This window comes from Archocentrus centrarchus, chromosome 15, assembly GCF_007364275.1.
Source record: "Archocentrus centrarchus isolate MPI-CPG fArcCen1 chromosome 15, fArcCen1, whole genome shotgun sequence".
NCBI lineage: Eukaryota > Metazoa > Chordata > Actinopteri > Cichliformes > Cichlidae > Archocentrus > Archocentrus centrarchus.
The window spans coordinates 8,897,074-8,914,841 of record NC_044360.1 but is presented as its reverse complement, the minus strand read 5'-3'; the positions used below and the strand labels follow the sequence as shown (position 1 = coordinate 8,914,841).

The following is a 17,768-nucleotide window of genomic DNA, read 5'->3' as shown; positions in this document are numbered from 1 at the left end:
TAGCACAAATAGAAGATCAGTGTGAATTATTGTGTCTTTTTCTTTAAATACAACATCCATTTTTACTGTAAAAGCCACATTTTTTTTACTCCCATTATAACTCAATAACTTATTATGCATGTTGTGTTTTTCTCAGTCTTTTTTGTTTTCCTTTGGTTGTTAATAGCCTTAGAGTCACAGAGCAGTTGTGGTTGACATGTGAACCTCATTAGTATTAAGTGTTTCTCTAATGGGATTTTAATGAACAAATGTAAACATCTGCAAGTTTTGTTTTTTTTTTAATTTTCAGAGGCAGACTTCAGTGGATATTTTTAGAGCACGCAGCAGCAACATGATCACGAAAAGGGTTCACAGATTTTACTTGACTGTTATATGTAGTCATAAGCTCCAGTGGTCCACAGGTGGCATTGCACTGCAGTGTACAGTAGCATATGCTGACTGATTTTTGATTGATCGCGGGCACGTGGCTTGAATAAAAAGCCGGGCTCCAGTGGCGCAACCGGTCAGCGCGCGGTACTTATAAGACAGTATGTCGTGAAGCAATGCCGAGGTTGTGAGTTCAAGCCTCACCTGGAGCATTTCTGTACTTATATCACTGTATTAAGCCGAGAGAGAACCTGTGCAGACACAGGGAAGAGGTAAACGCCGATTTTTGTTTAAAAAAATTTACAAATGAAATAGGATAACGCTATAAAATAAAGTGCACATCCATCCATCCATCTTCTTCCACTTATCCTTTTCAGGCTCTCGGTGAGGGGGGGGCTGGAGCCTAGGCCAGGCAGGGTGCACCCTGCACAAGTCGACAGACATTGCAGAGCTTAAAGTGCAAGTCATATTAGAAAATAAATTTCATCGCATCTTGTACTCCAGTAGCGCAATTGGCTAGCGCGTGGTACTTATAAGACAGTAAGTATGTTGTGGAGCAATGCCGAGGTTGTGAGTTTAAGTCTCACTTGGAGCATTTCTGTTCTTCTAGCACTCAGGCTGTTCTATTAAAGCCGAGATCTGCTTTTTGTCTGCTGGAGAGAGCCTGTGCAGACACAGGGAGAAGAGACAAAAGTCTATCCTAACACTTTCTGATTGCAAGTTTCTGCAATTCAGGCCATAATACGAAGTTGTCACAGATTTGGCTTGATTATGGAAAGCATAAGGCGGGCTCCAGTGGCGCAATCGGTCAGCGCGCGGTACTTATAAGACAGTATGTCGTGGAGCAATGCCGAGGTTGTGAGTTCAAGCCTCACCTGGAGCATTTCTGTACTTATATCTCTCAGACTTAGTCCGAGGTCTGCTGGAAAGAACCTGTGCAGACACAGGGAGAAGAAGGTGGCTTTTGAACCAAAGCCCTTTTCATGAAGCAACGGTGCAAAGTTATCGAAATCTGTTCTTGTGTTAAAGGAATAAATCGTTTATGTATATATTTTCATTTTAAATAAAAATTGTCTTCTGGAAAAATTTACAAATGAAATAGGATAACGCTATAAAATAAAATGCAAACCCATCCACCCATCTTCTTCCACTTATCCTTTTCAGGTTCGGCGGGGGTACACCAGGGAGAAGAGACACACTCCAAGAAACCTATTCTAAGATATTCTGAAAGTTTATGCAATTCAGGCCATAATACCAAGTCGTCACAGATTTAGTTTGATTACTGAAAGGAGAAATTAACGCTCCAGTGGCGCAACCGGTCAGCGCGCGGTACTTATAAGACAGTATACTGTGGAGCAATGCCGAGGTTGTGAGTTCAAGCCTCACCTGGAGCATTTCTGTATTTCTATCACTCTGGCTGAAATATTAAAGCCGAGATCTGCTATTTAAAAAGCTTAACCTGCACAAACAGTATAACCCCCCCCCAGATGTGACAAAGATGGGCAGGTCTGACTGTGCAGTTCCTGTGATTGATAAATCTTTAGCCAGTGAGTGTGCTGTTTTCTACCACAGATTATCTTCAGTATGACCAAGACTTTCAAAGCGGACTTAATTTTTTATTCAATATGACCTAAAACGAGTGGGTGAGCCCATGAATTCAACTAAACTCAGAAGTGTTTACAGAGAATAACATTTTCTCAGAGACTTCTATAAGACTGGAAGCCTTCTTGCAGTCGCCCTCTGGTGGCCTTCAGAAAAGTGAAACAAAAACATAACCTTTGGTTCATCTTTGGTTGTACAACTAATTTATCAGTTTATCCGTAGTAGTATTACCTTAACATAAGTGCACAACCATTCCAGGTGAGGTAGCATTGCACTGCACTGTACAGTAGCCCATGCTGCCTGATTGTACCAATCAGCACACTGTACTTATAAGGCAGTACACTGTAGAGCAGTGTCGAGGAGCATTTCTGTGTTGTATAAAAGACCCAAGTTGGGCATAATTAGTATAAAACACTGAGATCCACTAACTGCTCTGGTTGCAAAAAAGGAGTCAGAATATCTGAAAATAAAGCAGTGTATGATTTAGTGGGGTTAGGTTAATTGGTGATTCTAAATTGCACATACAGGTGTGAATGTGAGTGTGAATGGTTGTCTATATCTGTGTGTTAGCCCTGCGACAGACTGACGACCTGTGCAAGGGTGTAGTCTGACTCCCGCCCCATGTCATCTGGGATAGGCTCTACAGTTTCCGTCAAACAGAAGACACAACTAAGGATGTATTTTATGCATTATTAAATATATCCAAGACAAAAAGAATAACAAAGCAATGATATTAATAGATTTACACTTTATTTCATTAGTACATACATTTGCAGCAGTTCCAAATGAATTGCCAGGAAGGATCAGAATGAACATTTTCTCCGTTGTAACATCATCTGTCATCATTACGTGTCAGTATCGCAGGTTGGATGTGGAGAATGAAGTTGACATGATACTGAAAAACATTTAACTTTAGTCCTCAGCTGACAAAACCATTAAACTCTTACAAACTGAATCCATCACATGTGGAAATCATTAAAAAAACAATATTCTGCCAAAAAACTCTAATCCACACATACTGTTTTTAGCAAAGCCAAAAGTCAGATAATCCATCTGACACTGCTGGCTTCCTTCAGTCCATCCTTTGGTCTGATCCAAGCATCGGCCTTCCCACACATTACCAGATGGTGCGTTTGACACCTGCCCAGATCGAGCGTTTAAACCCCTGCGCGGCTCGTACGTCATCCCAGTGCAGCTTGGTGTTGGGAATCTCATCCTCTGATTCTGGGTTAGGTCGTGCACCGTCTTTAGGACTTGCCACCACCACAGGCAGTGGGCCACACTGCGAATTAAACTCTACGACATGGAGTCGCTTCTTGTCAGCCAGCGTCTGGTGGGTTTCCTATGGCGTGACAGAGGAATAAGTAGACAATTTCGAGAAGGAAGATATGCTACTGGGGCTCAGTAACTCAGCAACTTCTAAGACTGTATACCAATAAAGAGTATTATGCTCCAAATCAAAATAATGTGTAACATATATTCCCCCTTTCTGCTTCACTACATGTATATTTCATGCAAACAAAGCATTTTCACCTTACTGTAGTTCCCTACTGTTTAAAGTGTCTTTGAGCTCACTGTGATTTACTGGCTTTTAAGCACCTGTATGCTGCATAAGTAGCTCTTGGTCAGGTGTTTCTGTAACAAAAACCCACCGTACACTACCTGCTGAGCACCAAACACCACAGAAACAAAGTTAGTGACTTGCTGGCACAAAAAAAATTGTAATCACGAGTATTCTGGGCAATGATTAGACAATTATTTAATACAATGATTTCGTTTTGAAGCAGCACACATATTTATATATCACTTTTAAAAAGTTTCTGGAACTCTAAATATATTTCAACTGAAAACCAAATGAATGAATAAAAACAAAAAGAAAAAACATGAAGTGGAGATGGTGAAGTAAACAGAAGTTAGGCCCAGACTGTGAAGCCGACATTGCAAGGGTTAAGTACTGGTACCTACAGCTGCAAGCCCCCCCCCCCGGAGCCCATCAAGACTTCCATCTACCACTGAATAAAGACCAGCTGAGAGAGACTCTCTGTGATCCACAGACAAATGAGAGCATTGCACAGACACTGTTAATCATGCTTTCAAAGACGCAAGTCATCTTGGCTCGAGATGAACTAAACAGTGAGGGAGTTTGGGTGGAAGCTGTTTAGAGTGTGCTGGATTTATAACAGAAGACATTACTGGACAAGAACATTACTGGGAAAAATAAATGCAGCATAATAACAATTTCATCTCAAATGTCTTGTTTTCAACCATCACTGAAACACAAACTTGTAACTGAAAGTAAAATAAGATTAGTTAACCAGCATTATTAAAGAGCCGGGTTAAGCAGAGAAGCAGAGGTCATGCTGCACTTGCATTACTCAGGTGGACACAAATACAACTGCTGTTGAATGTGTAAACAGGCAGTTGTTTACTGAAAGGTTAGCTGTACTTGCAAGGTGATAATATTTCACTATTGTGTTTATAGTATTCAGAGGGCCACCTGATATGGTGACATCAGCAGTGAGTATCCAGTTCCATTCCAGACCTTTACTGCGTGGATTCAGTATCGTCTGCTCTCTCTCTATAACTACAATGGAATAACAGCCAAAGCGCCAAAAATAATCTTTATAAAAATAAGAAAGAAAGTTAATAATAAAGTGAGCACAGAGTTTACTGTTCTGCATCATCACAACAACCTGCCTATAGTGACAGTCTATACTTTTCCAACACCATTAACCCAATTTCTGAAAACACGCTCTCCCTCCAAAATTTCTTACCTGATTGGCTAATCCAGTGAAGAGGGCCCGGGTGATGTTCAGGAGGTTGACTGATCCCTCTACTTTGCAGTACATGTCTTTTATACCAATCAGCTTGCATAGAGTGATGACCGCCCTGTGGCAGTGCAGACCGTAACCTGCAGACATACAGAGAAACACTCAGAAAACCTCAGATATCATAACTGCTGCTGAATATACAAACGGGTAAAAGTTTGCTGAAAGCTCAGTGTACTTGCAAGGTGGGTGAACAATATTTTTTTCCTTTTACAATTTCTATTGTCACAGTAGAACAAGCAAGAAATTTTGAATAAACAGAAATGTACCTTCGTTTTGTTTCTTCATGCGGAGCGTTGTCCTCTTAAACTTGGACTCAATGTCATGATAAACTATTGGAACAGAAAAACAGCAGCTTAATTACACCGACTGGCTGCAGAGCAGAGAGAGAGAACAAGCTGCCACGCTGAAATAATAATCAGACCAAATGATTCCAGAAAGTCTAATTATTTTTACAAGCTTTGTGCCATTTCCAAGTGAAAGCGCTTGTGTTTTTATTATTATGCATCTTTTCTCCTGCTTTCCCTCAGGTCTCCTGTTTCTCTACCTGCCCACCAGATGTCCTTCCACATGCCAGTGTCTCCTGCTCACTGCAGCAGCTGTGGCTAATTAGTTATTCATCAACACACGGTTCCCTGTTGCTGGGATGAAGCAGACATCATGGCTTCAGGTTAAAATCTTGTTCTTTCACACACTTCACAGGAAGCTTTAGATGAGGGGAATTATCAGATCACATGCAGAGAGGGGTGATTCGTAGCAGCTATAGGAGGTCCGGCGTTATGTGACGAAGAAAGAAAGCTGGCTACCTCTCACATGAGGCACTTTTCTATATTTAACTAAAACACTGAAATGAAAGTCCAACTCGGCTCAAACCACTTAAAATGAGTGTGGGAATTAATTAGCTAATAATCAGCCCAAGAAGTTTTGTTCTCTTCCAACAAAAGTAAATAAATACCACCAAACAAACACACTACTGATTTTAGAGTAATTAAAATTCAAACAGTAGCAACTGGAAGGAATTTTTTACCACCAAAATATACAATAAGTCATCAAGTTTCTTGGATTTGGTTGCTGGATTTTCTTAACAACACAGTGATGCAGCTCAAGTTATCAAAAAAACAAAAACTACATATCTGGTTTATGGCACAGATTTTGATTTGGCCTCTAATCAAACTTTTGGAGTTATCTCACCAAGTATGAGCCAAACAGATGGGTTCAAAATCTTGCAGCAAATAAGACTTCAGTGATGGAACCACAAAGGTGACAGAATATTAAAATTATCCAGGCATAATTGGAGCTTTGATACAATTATGGCATTCATAACAAGAAAGTAAACAAATGAATCACACTGTCAGCTTGCAGATGGATGCATAGGGAGAGCTGGCATGTGGTAGCGTCATCTTTCTATGAGCTTAAAAAAAAATTTAAAGTCTCAGTTTCCAGTTCAAGCTGGTTAGAAATACAGAACCACAGACGCACACACACACACACACACACACACACACACACACACACACACACACACACACACAGACACCGATAGTGACACGCATGCCGCTCTTCTCGTTTTAGGCCAGAGTTGGAAGCTAACTTTCTCCTCCGGTGGGCCGGCGGAGGCCGATGACTCACACTCATTAATCTTTCTGGCTCTGCTCTCCAACACCGGCAGAAGAAGCCAAATTGAGTTTTACAATAAGAAAGTACAAGCGATGCATTTGAAGTCTCATACCTTTCTTTACAAATTAATTTTATACATCATATCTTTTGTATGAGTATCAGCAGGTAATACAAGGCTGAATGAGAGGAGTGCATGAAGATGAGGAGGTTGAGTGAAGGTGTGAGGGGGGGAAGCAGAGAACAGCTGCTACATTCAGAGGCTAACAGGTGCAGATTTTTCATATCATTTTGTTTGTCTTTGCATACCACATATGTGACATTAAGGAGTAAAACAATTTTCAGGAAAGTACAGTTTCCTTATTAATATGCAAATTAATTTATGCAGCAAGGTGCCCCAACTTATGATCAGATACCTCGTTCAATGTCGAATGAAGCATGAAATTTTTATTGTTCTGTACTGTGTTCATCAGATTCTGTTTACAGAGACAAAGGCTAACTGGCATAATAATAACTTGATATAAGCACAAAACAGCTTAAACAGAAATTTTAAATGAGAATAAACAGACTGCAGACTGAGGAGGAGAACAAGAATGAAAGGATGAATCAAGAGTCAAAGTTACTTACTGGTGTGGTTATTGTATCGTTCTATATAGTACAAGTAGTGGATGGCTCTGTTCTTGGCCTGCAAAGAAGAGATACATGACACAAAAACACAGACTGAGATTTGGCAGTTTAAGCATTTAGGAAAATATATTAATATTATTAGTAGAAAAGGGTTGTGTAACAAAGCCTGTATTATAAACATACAGAAGTGCATGAAAGGAAGTCTGGAGATTTGTCATCTTTTTGCTAAGTATCATCGAATGTAAAATCTCTGGAATGATTTTGTTGTTTTTTTTTGTCAAAATGTTACTGACACTTACTTGGTTGCATGGTTGTAATCACAAAGTCCACTTCATATACACAGACTGGAAGGTCATTGTAAAATTTTAACATCATATTTCTTATTTCTTGATGTAGATTGAGTGTCACAACCATCACCTTTGTGCCACCTGATGTCAGTTATGTAAGCTTGTGATGTGGCCTGCTCAGTGAAATGGGCTCAGAGTGGTAAACCATGAATTTGAATATGTTCATGAGTTTCTTGCTCTTCTAAAAAACCCTGCCAGAAAGTCCAAGACAGTTGTCCAGCTGATCCTAACATCTCTAATATCTCTCATTTTGGAACCATTTTTTCAACCAAGACCAGATGTTGAAAAATGACACCCAGTCAATGGTTGTCTAACAAAGTGTTTGCTGGGTACGTGCCCTTATGCTGTCACAAAAATGTAAAAGGCATTTGAAGCCACACTGACACATGGTTTGCAGTCTTACCTTCCTCAGAGCTGTGTTCCTGTCTGCTGCTTTACCCAAAGCAAAGCCTGGAAGGAAGAAGGGACGTTAGTTTGAAAACACCTCTGAGAGCAGAGCGTTGAGTAGTCAGTGACACTTGGGTATAACAGAAAATGTAAAATTCATCATAGCATGATTCATTAAAAATTAACATTTGCACGCTGTAACTAATGATTATGAGCCTTTATGCTAATGAGCAATGTAACATGAAGTTTTTGCAAAAGCAACAGTGACACACACACATAAGAGGTTAAATGCAAGCAAACTTCAGGAGACTGCAGAATTTCATCAGCATTGTCTCCTTTTTTTGCTGATGCTTGATGATGAAAAGTGTCAAAAAGAAAAGTGTTTCCTGCATTTCCCCATATCTGCACTCACTGAGAAGTTCAATTAAAACAACTGTCAAAATCAATTTGAGCTCATCTATAGAATTAAAAACATGTAAAATGAGCTTTATCATGTATATTCCTAATAAATATCTTAGATTTGTAACAAACTAAATAATTATGTACAAAAAATTTAATAAATTGGATTTATTATCATAAAGTTTATCTTTTAGAGAGATTCAAACCTGCGGCTCCGTTGCCATTTCCTACTGCGACCAAACAGCTGACGGACCTCTTCCTGCCTTCTTTGGCTGTCATGTTAAACACACTCTTCACCTACAAAAGAACAATCACAAACACACACCATTTTAAGCTCTACTATGGCCATCATATCATACACAGTACAGTATAACAGTACAGTACTGATTACATATTTATGTTCAAACTGTCAACGTGTGAGATTTTTCTGCAGATGTGCTGAATATAACTACTGTCATTTGTTTTTTTTTAAAGAAAGGATGCAGTACAGTCTGTGTGGTCCTGCTGGTTTCATCTGGTTGTGAATGCCAGCATGCACTGCAGCCCAGCTGCAGCCCATTGTGCAGCAGCTGGGATGAGGATCAGCGCCTCTATAACTGAGGGGGCTCTGCTGGCAAACAACCCAGCAGTTCGGAAGAGAGTTTGTACCTCGAGTGAAGGAGCTCTAGTACCTTAGGTGGACTGCAGTGGGACAGAGGGAACTGAGAGGCAAAGCAAATCTCATAATTTATGAGTCCATCTACCATCCCATCATCACCTGTGAGGTCTGGGTAGTGAAAAAGGAATGAGATTACAGATGCAGGAGGCCAAAATGAGTTTTCCTCTCATGGGCTATGGTCTCATGATTAGGGACAGAGTCAAAGTAGAAATGCTGCTCCTTTGCATTAAAAGAAGTCAGCTGAATTGATTTGAGCATCTAACCTCACTAGAGAGGCTTTTTGCGGGTGACCAACTGAGAGGTGACCGCAGAGCAGATTATGCTGGACGGATTGTATATCCGTTCTGGCCTGGTGCAAGTGGCCAGGGATCAGTCCAGCTGCCTATTTTGCTTAGTCTGCTGCAGCTGCAACCTGATTCTGAATAAGCAGGGGGGGGGGGGGATAAAAATGACATAATGATATGTCACATACTAAGTTTATATACTGAGATCAAATATCAGGCCAACAAATCAGCCAATTACTGTCATCTGTTTTATGATGCAAATTTACTGTTTCCACAGCTCAAAAATGAAAGGAAACAGGCATCTGGTAGCATAACATCAGTGCAGTGTCGTTTTAAATAGAATTCAAATGCCCATTTTCTTTGATTTTATGCATTTTGACTTTTATGCTCACGTCAATAAAAGCCAATAAAAGTTAATGAACTGACAAAAACAAATGTGTGGAGCAAAACATCTGCAGCTTTAATGCCACAACAGAGCTATTAGCTGCGCGCATGTGGTCAATCCAGACCCGAATGTCTTCCCAGATTTAAGTGACTTTGATTGATCTGTTATTAAACAAAGCAGCAGTCAACTATCTCTCTCTCACAGACACACGCACATCCGCAAGCCTGTCCTCCAATTTGTTACCACACAGACTGATCGACTGTTGGGACTATGACTTTGAAACACCAGGGGGCAGCATAGATCCACTACAGTGGGCAGGACGAGGGGGGGGGGGGGGGGGGGGGGGGGGGGGGGGGGGAGAGAAAAGAGGTGACAGAGGTCGGAGATGACCAGATGAGCGGTGGAAGACAAGAGGAAGAAGGAGAGAGAAAACTAGAATTACAGCCAGCCAGTCAGGCTGCAGTTTACATATCTGTTTAAACTCGCATGATAAGATTTAGATGTAGTGACAACTCTCAAAGTCAAAGGAACGTAATAGGTGGGCACCAAGGATTAGTGTCACCAACTCAATATCTGATCAAATGTGAGATCTCGTCACAGCCTCCCATTCTGTCACTTATGGCATTGACAAATGTTCTCGCAGAACATTACGGTGACACAGTGAAGTTGACCTTTTAAATACAAAATGTCATCACTTCATTAGTTGATCCTTTTAGACATTTGCGTGAAATCTTGTCTGAATTAGTGAATGTATTCTCGAGTTATGGTTTAAAAAAAAAAACAAAAAACTTTGTGAGACCACACTGAACTTAACCTTTGAAAACCAAAGCCGAACCGATTCTCTGAGTGAACGTTCATGTCTGATGTAATTAAATTCCCTCCGGGTGCTCTTAAGATATCACAATCACAGAAATGGAACTAATGTACATACATTAATATACATAGAAGACAGACTTGTGAGGGGGCACCTCAAAACATAATGCTAAAAGAAAGGGAAAAAAAAGGAGGAGACAGTGAAAAATCTGTTGTGAATGTTTGCATGTCTAGGAGACAACAGTTAAAGAAAAAAAACTGGTGAACTATGTGAATGTGTGTGACTGAATTTGCATCTGTGTGTGTAAAACTGTGCTGTATTGTGGCATTTGAGAACGTGTGTGTCTGTGTATTTGTCTTTATAGCAGATGTGCCAACTGCTGACTCCCAAAGAAGCCTCAAGGAGAAGTACACTAAAGTGCACACACAATAAAATCGGCCCCAAACCAAGAGGCACAGTAATGATACAGAATACCCAGTTATCCCGACTAGTTCATTAAGCAAATTTAATTAAGGTAATTATAGTGCTAATTAGAAAATATTTTTGGTCTAATTAGAAAATATTTTTGTCACAGCATCTTTCATAGTATGTTTCATTAATAAAACCTTCATTTAAGGATTGTTCTAAATTCAAAGCTGTATTAATTTTGACTCCTGAACTCCAAAACAAGCTGCAAATATAGAACATCCAGTATTTCAGAGTTCACTTTGAGAACTGGTTCCCGGAACTCCAATATTCACTCTCCTTTAAGATATTTTTTGGATTCCATGACCTCCCTAGGAAAATATCTGGCTCATTAGTGGCTAAATACTGCACTGTGTTCACCAGTGTGTTTCTGAATATGTCCATCAAGGGCTTATGAAAGCTTTCTCACTGAAAACAGGTGTCTGCTGCAGCAAAAAAGATGCTAAAACACAGAAGAGCTGCAATTTAGCCCCCCCATTGGATCATAACCACTAGCAGCCCCTTTCATATTGCACTCACTCGATAATTGAAAAAAATACCGACTCCTGCGGCTTAAAGCATATAACACGTATCGAGTTAGACAGTTTTAATATTGATCGCGAGGCAATTCTCATACACAGACAGGGAGTCACACAACTGGATTTAAGTTAATGCATGAAATATCTTACTGAATTTTTTTTTGACAGTCCAACACTGGCTGAAGCATTGGTGGCACTTTGTTAATATTACTTTGCTGCTTGTATATAATAGTGGTTTGTGGTGTTCGTGTTGCACTTGTGCTAGTACCTGTTAAACTAAATACTCTGGCTGGAACCAGAACCAGAACTTGAAACCTTGTGACTCTGAGTTAGGGGAGTCAAGTATTTGGACAGTGACACATTTTATGTAATTTTACTTCTGTGCACCATCACAGTGGATTTATTAAAAACAAACAATAAAGATGTGACTGAAGTGCAGATTTTAAGCTTTAATTCAGAGGGTTTAACTTGATTTCACTGTTTAAGAATTACTGTAGTTTTTATACATAGTCCCCCATTTTCAGACTAGCAACATCTTAAATAAGGATTGTTTTTAATACTTGGATAAAAATCCTTTGGAGCCAATGATTGCCCTAAGTCTAGAACCCAATCACCAAATGCTGCGTTTTCTCCCTTGAGATGCTCTGCTAGGCCTTTACCTCAGCCACCATCAGTTGCTGCTTGCTTGAAGGTCTCTCTGCCTTCAGTTTTGCCTTCAGTAACTACACAGCATGCTCTATTGGATTTAGATCAGGTGACTGACCTTTCCTTGCCCTAAAAAACTCTTGGATTGCTTATATAGTATGCTCTGGGTAATTATCTATTTGCACTGTGAAGCATCATCCAATTAGTTTTGCAGCATTTGGTCATCCTGCTACTTCTATCAGTAATTACATCATTAATTAACACGAATAAACCAGCTCCACTGGCAGTCATACATGCCAGTACCACAACACTGCCTACACCATGATTGACAGATGACGTATGCTTTTGATCACAAGCAGTCCTTTACTTCTACATATGTTTCTCTTTCCATCATTCTGGTACAAGTTAACCAGTCCAAAGATTTTTTTTTTCCAAGAACTGCAAACTCAGATGTTTTTTGGCAAGTCTAACCTGGCTTTTCTGTTACTGAGTGTAAACCAGCAGTTTGCACATTGCTGTAACCCTCTGTATTTACATTCATGAAAGGGTCTCTTGATTGTAGACTTTAACAATGAAATGCTTACCTCCTCAAAAGTATGTCCGATTTGATTAGATGCTGTGAAGGGGCTTTTCTTAATCATGGAAAGTCATCTTCAGTGGTCTTTAAGGCCATTTGGTATTGCTGAGTTGGCCAGTGCATTCCTTTCTTTTGAAGCCTTATGACGGCCTCCTTAACTTGCACTGATATCTCTAGACCTCATATAAAGAGTTCCACTGAAAAACTACCAAATCCAAGTCCAACACTTGGAATCAACTCTGCTTCATTAATGAGTGAACCAGCCTCACTTGGTCATAAACCTGTTCAATTGTTCACCAACTTTTGTACCTCTGTAAATGGGTGTCTATGCATAAAACAATCCACTTTGAAATCCACTGTGGTGGGGCGCCACAGTGGCTCAGTGGATGAGCAGGCGACCATGTATGCTGTGTGGTGATGCAGGCGTCCTGGGTTTGCGCCCAGACCTGCGGTCATTTACTTTGTGTCTTCCCCCATTTGTCTCTCCACTGTACACTATCAAATAAAGTCCAAAAGGACAAAAAAATAAAAATGCAATAAAATGCACTGTGGTGGTGTACAAAGGCAAAATTATAAAAAAATTTGCCACTGTCCACATACTTATGGACTTGACTGTACATGATCATCATGCTAGCTAAAGAACAAGGTATAACTGGACACATTAGAATTTCATATAAAGAACCACTGACAGCATAAAGAAACACCAAGTGCAAAAACTCAATATCAAAATCTGCTGAAAAAGTATGAACGCAGATAAAACAAGCTAATCAAGTGTAAAATTGTCTGCGTATGTAAATGTATTCCTCACTCCAGAGATAAGTGGCGACAAAATAACAGTTGTTATATCACAAGTGAATGCAACTCAATCCCAAGTGAAGGACCTGCCTGGCCTCCCTCATCAAGGGGCTTCCCTCATCCTCCCCCCTCCTCCCGCCTTCTCTCACTCGCTCTCCATCTCTCTCTACACCAGTACACTGAAAAAGGGCATATAATGACTTGTGATAAAAATGTATTTATGAGACAAGCCAGTGCTTTGGAATGGGAGTCTACTGGAGCCAGCAACTAGCATCAACTTGTTTCTGACAGAATTCATTCCACCCCAATAAAGACACCTTTAACTATGACTTTGAAAGTGCAGCCCTACAAATATGATCCAACTGTGCTTCATGTCTGTTTGCATGTATTGCCCTATGTTTTTTTTTTCTTCTATGAGCTGCAAATACATGTACCACTGGCGCCCTTTCAGTGGATTAACCCCACACCCACCCAAAAAAAAAAGTTCACCTTGAGGCTTTCATGCCTGCGAGAGAGTGCAAGTGATAAAACAGTGTTGAATTTCAGCACAGGGAACTTCAAAGTCAAGATGTGCCTTGAGCTTCAGTAGTTATGTAACACATTTTAGTAAAGGGTTTATAATATGACTACAGGGCCACAGCAGAAGGATTGGGGTCAGGGTAGCAGCAAACACCGAAACACTGAAGAGACAACCCCACAGGACACACGTAAACTCATGTGCACACAAAGACACAATGATGTAACTACGCACACCTGCACATACCTCACACATTTTCTTACTTTCCACTATCCTATGTAACCCAAAGATGCATACAACGCTAACAGTACATGCTGTAATTACTGCATGTACACTGATCTTGCACACTGTGGCAGCACGCCTGTAAAGGGAGGCAGCAACATATTCTTCCTTACTGTCAAGTTTAAGTGTGTAAGGAAACTCGCCGCTTATGCCAGGTTCTGATCACATGCCATCTTGAACGCTGTTTCTGTAAGTCAAAATCCAACAGGTTATTAATTCTTGGGTTTCAGCCTGACTTATGGCTGCTAGCAGCCAGTTTCAATTGGATGTGTGTCTAAATGCCTCCAGTGATGTTGAGTTCTGGGCTTTACATTTGTCATTTGAGGTGAAGATGCAGTAGTTTTGGAGGAGCTTTAGCAGCAGAGCAGATGGGCTGAGTTTTTCTCTGCCGGATGAGCAACAGCATGGTAGTGGGAGGATGCTTCTTGCCCGCTCTCACTTCTGTTTAATCTCTTATTTTTGCAATCTGTTGCTGCATGTTTTCCTATCTGTATCAGTCTATATGCTGCAGTGCAAGGGAGGAGTTTTAACCACTTGAAACCAGAAGGTACTGCGAGAGCACAAATGTCTGCCAACGCAAGACTTCTCTGACTTGCTCTTGCACAGGAACACATTTTTTTCCCTCTTGTTGATATCTTGACTCAGTGAACATAGTGAATAGTTTAAAGGGTTTATTTGCTCAGGCATAGCTACTATTGCCATAATTAGTCACACTGTTGGTCAATTTCTTTTAAGCTTAGCTTGATTTCTTTGTATTAATGTGGCATGTGATTTTTTTTTTTTTTTAATAACAAGATTTCCATAATTGAAGCAAAATATAAGCTTCACAAACCTCTTTTTTAGCAGTGGTGCAATAGGTAGTCAAATCTTTTACATAAGTAAAGAACTAAGAGGACATGGTGAAAACAGAGTGCAGTCATACACCATGGTAAATGGCAATTGCAATATTATAGCAAGTGAATTAGGCAACAACATTTTGCAAGTTCTTCTTTTGTCCATATTCCACCTCTCCACTAAATTTAATGAAATACAGTCTGGTGGCATTTGCATCATTTTTCTGACAATAAAAAAACTAAGAAAGCTAAAAGTGGATACCTCTGCTGAGGTACAGGAAATGCACTTGGCTGCATTTCACAACTTCTGTCTAGCAGAAACAATTAATAAAATTTAGAAAGTTGATGTGCAGTGAGTAACCTGTCAACAATCTGTCAACAGATTGCCCTCAAAATCCAAGAATAATCATGATTTTAAAAGGAAAAAAAAAACAAAAAAAAAAACAGTAAAATTGCCACAATATTTTTAAGATTTACAGAATTCTGAATTCTTCTTAAATAACCTTTCAGAGATTTCTGACTGAAAAGTGTAAAATGTAAAGAGTAAAAGAGCTAAAATTTAATTTGAACACACTGTGAACCAGTGTGTCAACATGCGATAACAAGCTGCTGTCTAAAGGAGTCTAATTAGCAAATCAACAGTCTTCATAATGGTTCAGGGAACTGTGTGTTAGTCATGCAGATGACTCAGACATGCATGTGTGTGCTTCTGTGTGAAGAGGAAAAACAGGACTAAACACATTTAACTATAAAAGCATTTTTGGGAAATTAAAGTGATCACACAGGGTGAGAGAAAAATGAATATACAACATCTTCATTGTTACTTTGTGTTATTTGTCAATAGTTTGATAATGGTGCATTTATCTACAAGCCACCATCGTATGAAGAATACGCATTTGAAAATCTAATAATTACTTGATATCCAGTAATTGAAGGCAGTGTTTAAAATTAGGTTTGACAAACACTGTGCTCCCAAAGGATTCTTCAAAATCCAACTTTTAGATGAGCTTTAATAAACTGTGTGGTGCTGGGTCAACTTCACTGAACACCATGTTCAAGTGAAAAGAATCCAACGCCTCTAAATAAAGTTTTAAAATAACTGTGCGACATATGACTGCAAGCTTTTATTTTCAGCTGTATTAATACCTGAAGACGTGAAATTATATTGCCTACTTTACTGTGATTTAAGCAGAAATCTCAAACTATAAATGAAAATGACAGATCTGAACTTTCACCAGCTTGTATCACAAATGTAACAACTGCCTTTAAGAGTAGAAGTGCCAACAGGGCAATTTTGACTCCTTGTCATTTTAAAAATCATGTAACGCTGTTAATATAAAACCCCCATCATCTCATATTTCATAACCTTTCTTAAAATGTGTTAATTTATCAAGTAGTGAATTAGAACCGCCAACAGAGTCATTCTGACTCCCGCAGAAATCAATGTAAAATGCTGCACTCAATATGGCATGCCCGGTTGCCTAGCAACACATATTGTTTACACACATTTTGACATAAAGGCTGCTAAATAATGATCCACAGCTCTGCTAGATGTAACTGATAGATAAATATATACAGGACTGTAGTCAGATAAAAGATGAATAATTACTGCAGGGCTAATGGGATACTGTGCCCAGGCAGAGTGTGTGAGTAGATACGTGAAGAAGCGGGTTGGCTGCTGGCTGTGCAGAGCAGTGGGGAAACAGTAGGTGAACAGAGTGCCAAGTGTGGAAAACTAATCTGAACAAATAAACAGTGAAATCCAGAGCGGAGCAGCCAGATCAGATGGATTTCCGGCCTGAGGCGCAGAACTGAGGAGGGCTGCAGACTGGGGCCGAGCATTGTGGACAACAGATGAAAGAGAGGCTTCATGTGCAGTGGACGAGGACGTGGATGACATGAAAAGCATTCACTGTTCTACTTTTACGATAATTAATATACTGAAATGCATTTCTCATTCTATTGTGGCCAACTGTGTAGTGTATTTTAAAATGCATTACAATGACTGTTTCAATCTGTTTCACAGTGAGCACTCTTTTTAATACTGTCTTCTACTATCTCAAGTAATACCGCACTTTCAATTATTTTGTACTTTTCCATTATGTCCACAAAAATTATTTAGATCAGTTAGTTACTGTGTTGTTTGCTGCATCGTTTGTGGATTCTAAAGTATATTTCACCTTTACAATCTGTAATGAAATAATGTAAATCATTTGGAAAACTAATAAAACTCCCAAAAGTTCATTTTAAGTACTTATTTTATAAACTCATAGTTAGAAGACTGCTATCGTTGCAGTAGTTGTAGGGAGGTTTGGAACGTTGGGAGTTCTAGTGTTAAGAACAAATAAACCTGCATTAATTGCTTTTGATGGCTTTCTTGTGAATTTCACTTTAGATAGTATTTTGCATACATGCCTTGAGAGCTCCACGTGGTTGTTTTAAACAGCTCTAATCCAACTCAAAGTTCTTACGAAGTTGCTTTCATCCATCTTCCTCGCTGTTTACTTTCAACAAAACTTTCAAGGTTGTTGACTTCAGGGAGGATAAAGCAAAAGGAAAAAAGAAAAGAAACTCTCTTCTGACACTGACAATGCTCCATCTCTGTTAATGAAATCACCGAGTCCTGTCCAAGTGTCTGCTGTACCTGGAGAGACGCCATGAACATCACTTTTGTCTATGTCGCTCTGACTCTCCTCCCTTTCTTTTCAGTTATCTCAGCACTCCGTCATCCCTTGCTCTTTTCTTCATTGCACTGAGTGAGCCAGGACTGTGGGCTTTAAGTTAATGGGAATTTTTTAAGCTGTAGTTTATAATGTAATTGTATT

The 17,768-nt window shown here is 39.6% G+C and overlaps 1 protein-coding gene and 3 non-coding genes across 4 annotated transcripts in view; 3 read left to right on the top strand and 1 right to left on the bottom strand.

Annotated features, from left to right (window-relative positions):
• Positions 1 to 484: 484 nt before the first annotated feature.
• Positions 485 to 578, top strand: trnai-uau (transfer RNA isoleucine (anticodon UAU)). The gene is made up of 2 exons: positions 485 to 522; positions 543 to 578. It is a non-coding gene; the product is annotated as a tRNA-Ile (tRNA).
• A 577-nt stretch (positions 579 to 1,155) lies between these two features.
• On the top strand, positions 1,156 to 1,249 carry trnai-uau (transfer RNA isoleucine (anticodon UAU)). Its single transcript has 2 exons — positions 1,156 to 1,193; positions 1,214 to 1,249. It is a non-coding gene; the product is annotated as a tRNA-Ile (tRNA).
• Positions 1,250 to 1,666: 417 nt separating this feature from the next.
• trnai-uau (transfer RNA isoleucine (anticodon UAU)) lies at positions 1,667 to 1,760 on the top strand. The gene is made up of 2 exons: positions 1,667 to 1,704; positions 1,725 to 1,760. It is a non-coding gene; the product is annotated as a tRNA-Ile (tRNA).
• A 936-nt stretch (positions 1,761 to 2,696) lies between these two features.
• Positions 2,697 to 17,768, bottom strand: part of mrps5 (mitochondrial ribosomal protein S5) — a 33,733-nt gene continuing 18,661 nt past the window's right edge. The window contains exons 7-12 of the mRNA XM_030748031.1: positions 8,377 to 8,467; positions 7,788 to 7,834; positions 7,038 to 7,095; positions 5,066 to 5,128; positions 4,743 to 4,879; positions 2,697 to 3,310 (exon numbers count right to left, since the gene is read on the bottom strand). Coding sequence (XP_030603891.1) covers positions 3,086 to 3,310; positions 4,743 to 4,879; positions 5,066 to 5,128; positions 7,038 to 7,095; positions 7,788 to 7,834; positions 8,377 to 8,467 — 621 coding nt within the window. The 3' untranslated portion in view covers positions 2,697 to 3,085. The remainder of the gene's footprint in view (positions 3,311 to 4,742; positions 4,880 to 5,065; positions 5,129 to 7,037; positions 7,096 to 7,787; positions 7,835 to 8,376; positions 8,468 to 17,768) is intronic.